This window comes from Rosa chinensis, chromosome 5, assembly GCF_002994745.2.
Source record: "Rosa chinensis cultivar Old Blush chromosome 5, RchiOBHm-V2, whole genome shotgun sequence".
NCBI lineage: Eukaryota > Viridiplantae > Streptophyta > Magnoliopsida > Rosales > Rosaceae > Rosa > Rosa chinensis.
In genome coordinates this window covers 66899755-66908003 of record NC_037092.1, presented here as the reverse complement: position 1 = coordinate 66908003, position 8249 = coordinate 66899755, and the positions used below count along the sequence as shown (strand labels likewise).

Here is an 8249-nt window from a genome sequence, read left to right as displayed (position 1 = left end):
TAACAAGCTTCGCTTTGACAATAAGATTCTTTCTTTATTACGTGTTTTTCGCTCCATTAGAGCATGGCTTCACTTTATTGCACCCCATACACTAGGACACACAGTTGGTTTGGTGGATTCTCAGTTGCTTGTGGGTTTGGGTATTCAACTGATTTCACGAAGATAAGTAGCTCCTCGCTTGATTTTTTGGCATCCACCAATTACTCCATGGATCAAACTCAACACAGATGGCTTAGCTAGGACCAGCTGCATGTGGTGGAGTTTTTAGGGATGAGAATGGTTGTTATCTTGGTGGTTTTTGTCAAGGACTTGGTCATCAGACAGCTTTTTTCGCTGAACTAATGGGTGTCATTATTGGAATTGAATTCGCTTTTCAATTTGGATGGAATAACATATGGCTTGAAAGTGACTCCACTAGTGTTCTTGCTTGCATTGTCTCTTCTTCATTTGTCCCTCCTTGGCCTCTAAGGATTGCTTGGTCGACTTGTTTAGCGCGTATCCGTTCGCTGACCTTTTATTGCTCTCATAAGCTCCGTGAAGGGAATACAATTGCTGATAGGTTGACAAATATGGGTTTGGCATCCACTGCATTAGTTTGGTACTCAACCGCACCATCTACTCTGTCTCCTTTCTTGCTTAGGGATGATATGGGCATTCCTTCTCAGCGTAATGCTTGATTAGAGTTGTGCTTTATTTGCTTCTCTGGTTTTCTGGGGTAAGGTTTATGTACCTCCCCTCTTTTTTGTATTTTTCCTTTTTTTGTTTTATTAATAAAATATGAATAGGGGGACGGGCGGTGGGTTCCCAAAGTGTGGCAGACCCTTCTCCTTCGGAATTGAGGGTGGGACTTGCTCCTTACATCGTCTGCTTCCGAGGAATTAATACCGCCTAATCTCTTATTTGAATTAAAAAAAAACAACCAGTACTAGCGTCACCTGAGTTTTTATATATTAACTACTTACAACAGTAAACCTCTATATTTGTATCAATTTTGACCACCTATCATTTCGCAGTTGGTGAAAGTGAAAGAAAAATAAAAGATAAAATTAAACAAGAAGACAGGTAGCCAGAGTAATGTAGGGGTTAAGACAATTGGATTCCGGCAGACGAGAAAGTATTGCTTTCACTTTCATTAATTTACTTAAAACAGTATACCTTTATATTTGTATGAGTTTTGACCACATTCAACAGTTGGTGAAAGTGAAAGAAAAAAAAAATTACAATAAAACAAGAACTCATGCAGGGGTTAAGACAATTGGATTCCTGCAGACAAGAAACTATAGATTTCATTTTCAATAATTGGGGACATAAAATTTAAAATATTAAGAGTAGTGCGGAGAAAGTTGATAATTGTAACTAGGCAGTGAGTATTGGTATTGGGTAGTTGATGATTTAGTTTAGAGTTTAGTGCTTTACACGATAGAATAAGTATTGGTTATTGAGATTTGAGATCGATCTAAAATTATTGATGATTGAGATTTGAGATCGTAAGATAGTTGTAAGTGGGTTACAAAATCCAAATCTATAGGAGGGTGATTTAATTGATTGACTAACCGCATCTTGATCTCTACCTCTTTTGGATGAACAAATTAATTAACTTGCGTCAAATTAAAAGATTGTCTTATTGAAGAAATGATTGATGGTGGCTTCTGTTTTTAATGAAAAGACAAACTGATAATGGTTTAGAGGCCTCTAACAATAAAGAAGTAGCCATCTAATGAAGCTGCATTATGCAGCAACCGCTTTAGTTGACAATTTCATCATTTCATGCAATTAATTGGAATGGTATAGCTACCAGGTTTATGTAAGGAGACAAGCTATGATACATATCAGTATCTCATACACTCATTTTACGAGAAATTCTAGTGTAGTGGTGGGTATCTCATACCCACATTTACAAAAGTGAGAACAAATTTTGTTGTCAAAGTTGTAATTTGAGTCATACTTTGTGTAATCTTAGTTCTAATAATGGTAATTACACATCTTACGACATTTTACAAGTTTTTGAACAAATTCGTTGTTAATGTTGTGATATTAGTTCTAATAATGGTAATTACACATCTTACGACATTTGTACAAGTTTTTAGACAAATTCGTTGTCAATGTTGTAATTTTTGTTTAACTATATGTAAATAGTGTAAATGAATATGGTAACTTTTGTTCTCAATGTTGTAATTTTGGTTCAAATACTTGTAAATTTTTGTTCAAATAGTTGTAAATGAGGGGTATCCCATACCCACCAATATACCAGCTTGATCTATTTGAATAAAAAATTACAATTATTTGAATTAAAATTACAACATTGAGAACAAAAATTACCATATTCATTTACATTATTTACATATAGTTAAACAAAAATTACAACATTGACAACGAATTTGTTCAAAAGCTTGTAACAATATCGTAAGAGGTGTAATTACCATTATTAGAACTAAGATTATACAAAATAGGACTCAACATTACCACTCTGACAACAAATTTGTTGTCACATTTGTAAATATGTGTATAAGATACTGGTATGTACTATAGGATTTTCCTTGTGGGAAGATCACTCGTATAAGGTCCTACTAAAAATAAAAAATTGGCCTACTCATTAAGATTCTGAGAATATATGTATTAAGTATTAACTAAGTGGGTCATATTTCATTGAATGTCACTTGCACTGCAACAAGCAAGCATAAAAACAGCAGCAACCTGGAACTTCTTCAACAGAGCTCACCTACAAGTCCAGCATGGCTAGCTCCCTCTCCCCTCTGTCATCAGATTCCGCTAGCAGGCGCGGTGGTTGGATCACTTTCCCCTTCATCACCGGTCTCTCCCAGACTCCCTCTCTCTTTTCCTTTCTAGACGCACACAACCATGCATGTTGCATTGATATGTACAAGCACTACATGTACTACAGAGTAAAAGAGCGACAAAGTTACATCTAATTTTGTGGTGACAATGATTATTTTCTATGAATATTGAGCAGGGACTATGGCAGGCTTGACACTCGCAGCCGGAGGATGGGTTTCAAATCTGATTGTGTACCTGATTCAAGAATTCAATGTAAAGAGCATTGATGCAGCCCAGGTCTCAAACGTGATCAATGGTTCTACCAGCTTTTTTCCAGTCATTGGAGCCATCATAGCTGACTCTTTCTTAGGCTCATTCCCAGTTATCTCAGTTTCCTCATTCATTTCTTTGCTGGTACGTAACAATTCTGTCTGTTAATTACCGTCAATTATATATTATTCAATGAAGTCCTTAAATGAGTGCCCCTGTCTTGAGTCTTCTTAGACAATACATGAATGACATCTTACACTTCCATATATGATCAAATGGTCAGAAACAATTCAAGGTTTTTATAATGAGACTCCTGTCGTTATGCGCTTTAAATGGGTGAAAGAAACAAAAGAATCTGTAGGATATACATACTATCCCTTTTGTATGTGCTAATTAATCCATGCTATCTTTTGCTGATCTATGGGGCACTAAGTGATATATTAATGTTTTCACTTGGTTGTGCCTCGGAACAGGTACATTCTTAATATTAAAGAAACTTGCCTTTTACAGAAAAGGAAAACCTACCTAAAGTTAGCAATGAACAAGTGATTCCTGTAGAAGCTTAAATATGGGATAAAGTATTGTTAGAAATTTAAGCTTACATTCACAATAGAGTTTTTACTGAAAACGCACTATGACATGTAGTTACAATCTGTTATGTACTGAAGTAGGACAAGAAATTGAGAAAAATATAGCATCACATAGAATTCGCTATATGTTATATGTATTTATAATTAACATGGGATGTAGGACAAGAAAGATAAAAATACAGAGAGGGGAAGAAATTACAGCAAGGCAGCAACACGCAAAGGTCTCGGAAGAACTTCAACTCAACCTTTGCAGAAAATTTCACGAACTTTCACTATCTAACAACTTGCTTTAAAAATTTACAAACTAGTATACTAACCATGTTGTAGAGCCATTGATACAATGCATGAAATCATTTAAATAACCCAAATTCATTTACGTGGGAATTCCAGAAGACATACAATTCATGACAATTAATCCATGTAACATGTTAAAATAGGCTCTTAATCATATGACTTAGTACTTGGATAATGTTCTCTCTTGTAACTTGAACTTGGCTCCTGCATCATCATGTTAACTGAATTATGTCTTGGTAAGAACAATCATGCTCCATACGAGTGCTCCATACGAGTGAAGTGCAGTGCAATAGAAGTTGCATAGTGTAACTATAGAGCGTGGGACAAGGTTGGTGGATAGAAAGTGGGACGATGTAAATGACATACTATATTGACTTTATCTAATTAGTGTTTAAATCCATTATTATTGAATACTGACGTCTAATTTGGAATGAACATAATTGAGAGTTCCCCGAAATTGGTAAAGTCTGTTCTCTGCAATAATAACATATAGATATGATGTCTACTCTCTTTGAATTGCATACTAAGTTATCGTACCTCTGTGCATCTTATTTGCTTAACTAATTACTGGGGAGACATATTAAGTGTATTACTTGGGCTATTGGTTTGCAGGGGATATCTCTTTTAGCATTAACTGCAACACTTAGTTCATTAAAGCCTCAACCTTGTGTTATCGGATCGGAGTTATGCCAACCCACCACCAAACTTCAACTTGCAATCTTGTACACAAGTATAACTCTGGCATCGATTGGCTTGGGCGGCACACGTTTTACACTGGCAACAATTGGAGCTAATCAATTTGATAAGCCTAAGAATCAATCAACATTCTTCAACTGGTTCTTCTTCACCTTTTATGTTGCTTCAGTGGCAAGTGCTACAGTCATTGTGTACGTTGAGGACAATGTGGGATGGAAATGGGGGTTTGCCCTATGTGCCATTGCCAACCTAATTGGCTTGGCCATTTTCTTGTCTGGGACACGTTTCTACCGTTTTGATAAGCCGCAAGGCAGTCCATTCATTGGTTTAGCTCGTGTTATTGTTGCTACTACTCGGAAACGGAATCTCCAGATCTCATCTGATGAAAGCAAAGATTATTACTATGGGCATGGTAGAGTGACAGATGTAGTGGCTGCACCACCGAGCAAGAGCTTCAGGTACAGAATTTTAATAAGGATCCTGTGCTACTATGTTTTTAGTTTCTTGATATTCTCTGCTTATTTCCTAAATCTACTGTATTCCAATATAAATTCACTCATTACCAAAGATAATCTGGTTTTGAACATAAACATACACAATACCTTGCATTACTAGAATTTTTTCGTAAGTGGAAAGGCATCTGAATTTTTGTTTCCTTTACCTTTAAGGAAAGAAATGTGTTGTTGATCGAATCCACCATACTGGGGTAACTCAAGTCTAACTTTCAATTATATTTATTGAAAATGGAAAGCATTTCCTTTGTCAATTTTATGTGTTGGCCGGAAAAAAATCTCTATCATATTTAGGGTTTATAGCTATTAATTATATTGCTGAAATTGCAGAGACAAACTAGTGTACTGGTGGGTATGAGATACCCTCATTTACAACTATTTGAACAAAAATTTACAAGTATTTGAACCAAAATTACAACATTGAGAACAAAAGTTACCACATTCATTTACACTATTTACATATAGTTAAACAAAAATTACAACATTGACAACGAATTTGTTCAAAAGCTTGTAAAAATGTCGTAAGAGGTGTAATTACCATTATTAGAACTAAGATTACAACATTGACAACGAATTTGTTCAAAAACTTGTAAAATGTCGTAAGAGATGTAATTATCATTATTAGAACTAAGATTACACAAAGTATGACTCAAATTACAACTTTGACAACAAAATTTGTTCTCACTTTTGTAAATGTGGGTATGAGATACCCACCACTACACTAGAATTTCCCGAAATTGCATAGCAGTTACCATTTTCTTAATCTTCATTGGTCAATCTCTTGGAATTAACTTGTATAGATATAATATTCTTAAGAAGCTGAACATGAAATCTATAATTATGCCAAAAAAAAAAAAACTTAAGTTCTAGATTATTGATATCTTTCCCGCAATGGATATCCCTGTGGAAAAGTGTTGCTAAATTAATTGATACTTTACGCAATTTCATGTAGAATTACTAGCGTGCGTTGGTCACTGCAGAGTACGTACGTACTAGTACACTTATCTCTTATTGAGTGGCTGGTCAGGAACCACTACTGGTCACTATATATGTCAAGTAGCTAGTGAGGGTCATGAAACAGATTAATTGAGAATAAGTAATCCAGCTGGTTTCTGGATGGTGACCGATCAGGAGCTAGCAGAACAATGTGAGGTAGATATATATCATGCTCAAAGTGGGTGCATGCGGTCCATAATGCACAAAGTGCATGATTGAAGCTAATTAACATGCTCAAAACAAAGTTGCTTTCTAGTACGTAAATGTGAATTATCAAATTAAATACAATGATGCCCTCTTTGTTTGCAGGTTGCTTAACCGTGCAGCGCAGAAAATTGAAGGAGACATAAAACCAGATGGTTCAATTCTGAAACCGTGGAGACTATGCACAGTTCAGCAAGTAGAAGATTTCAAGACCCTTGTGAGAATTTTGCCATTGTGGTCAAGTAGCATATTCTTAGGTACCCCAATAGCAGTACAATCCAGCTTGACTATACTCCAGGCTCTCAGCATGGACCGTCACCTCGGTCCTCATTTCAAAATACCAGCCGGGTCTATTTTAGTTGTTGTACTAATCTCCTGCGCCCTTTTTCTCGCCGTCATTGATAGGTTCTTATGTCCCATGTGGCAGAAGTTGATTGGTCGGTTTCCGTCGCCCCTCCAACGCATAGGGTTAGGCCATGTGCTAAATGTGCTCAGCATGGCTGTTTCAGCACTGGTTGAATCCAAAAGGTTAAAAATCGCCAAAGACCACCAACTCCAAGACCAGCCTGGTGCTATCACCCCAATGCTGGCCTTGTGGCTTTTCCCACAGTTGGTTTTGGTAGGCGTTGGAGAGGCATTTCATTTTCCAGGACAAGTTGCATTGTATTACCAAGAATTTCCCGTGTCACTGCGAAGCACATCGACGGCAATGATTTCGTTGATCATCGGGATTTCGTTTTATCTGAGCACGGGCCTGATCGATTTTGTTCGGAGGGTTACAAGTTGGCTACCAGACAATATAAACAATGGGAAGCTAGAGAATGTGTATTGGATGCTAGTTGTGGTTGGGGTGATAAACTTTGGTTATTATTTAGTGTGCACAAACTTGTACAAGTATCAAAATGTAAGTGATGCGGACAGCTCTGATGATAAGTGATATATATATCTGGTTGATAATTAAAGCCACCATCAATTGTCGATGTAGGAGTCGGTTTGATAACGTTATGTTTTCTATTATTATCTGTTAGTCTTGAGCTGAGTAGCAGGACGTGGACTATATAAATGTTGACATCCTTGAAGTGATCAAGAACAGGAAATAATGTCACTTGAATGAAAGAACAAGAAGTTCATGTGTCCTGTTGACTATAATAGACTCTTATTAAACTATACTAGCCTTCCTGCATGCGCTTATGCGCGTGCGGAAGTGCGGCGATTAATTTATGTTTGATTTATTATGATTATTTTATATTGTAACAAATCTTGTAAATGGAAAAGGATTTTATTGTATATACAGAAGATATTACAAATGGAAGTGAAAACACAAACTGATCTTTCATTTACAAATGGAGATATTCTTTCATTTACAATTCAGCAGGAATAGAAGCATTGACAAGGAAGATAATCTTGCATATACCTGAAGAGATCATTGCAAATTAGTAAGGCAAAAGTCGGCCAATATTACTCTGGTTAAACTTATCAAATAATTTCTCAAATAGATGCTGTTGTAAAGAGGTAAATATCATTTTTCAAGAACATGAGGAAATGATAAACTGAACCTATTTCATGGGAATGTGCAATAAAACATATTTATAATTCAATTCAAAAGCACTGCCTTAATTAATAGTGCGTTTTTACTTTAGCCTTTGTAATCCATTTTGGTTAGATAAAGGTGTTATAAGTTTTCTATTCCTCAATTCCCCTGATTCCTCTCTAAATCAAAAATAGAAAAAAGCATTGTGATTACATGTTACTGCAATAATTGCTTTCATACCTTAATCTTCCTATCGAGGTTGTTGAGACCACTATTTCCTTGCAGATATTTAGTAGTTGTTAACGTTTGGATCCGTGGGGATCTAATTAACGATAAGTAAAGAGTGAGAGAGAGTGACACGGGATGTATAGTGGTTCGTCT

The 8249-nt window shown here is 36.1% G+C and overlaps 1 protein-coding gene and 1 long non-coding RNA gene across 2 annotated transcripts; one reads left to right on the top strand and one right to left on the bottom strand.

The window, feature by feature from the left end:
* The first annotated feature begins 2662 nt into the window (after positions 1 to 2662).
* On the top strand, positions 2663 to 7681 carry LOC112202244 (protein NRT1/ PTR FAMILY 2.7). Its single transcript, XM_024343196.2, has 4 exons — positions 2663 to 2811; positions 2972 to 3189; positions 4542 to 5083; positions 6443 to 7681. Exons 1-4 carry the CDS (start codon positions 2733 to 2735, stop codon positions 7272 to 7274), a joined length of 1671 nt encoding a protein of 556 aa, XP_024198964.1. The 5' UTR covers positions 2663 to 2732; the 3' UTR covers positions 7275 to 7681.
* On the bottom strand, positions 7601 to 8249 carry LOC121049475. Its single transcript, XR_005800410.1, has 2 exons — positions 8109 to 8249; positions 7601 to 7751 (listed from the first exon to the last, which is right to left on the bottom strand). It is a non-coding gene; the product is annotated as an uncharacterized LOC121049475 (long non-coding RNA).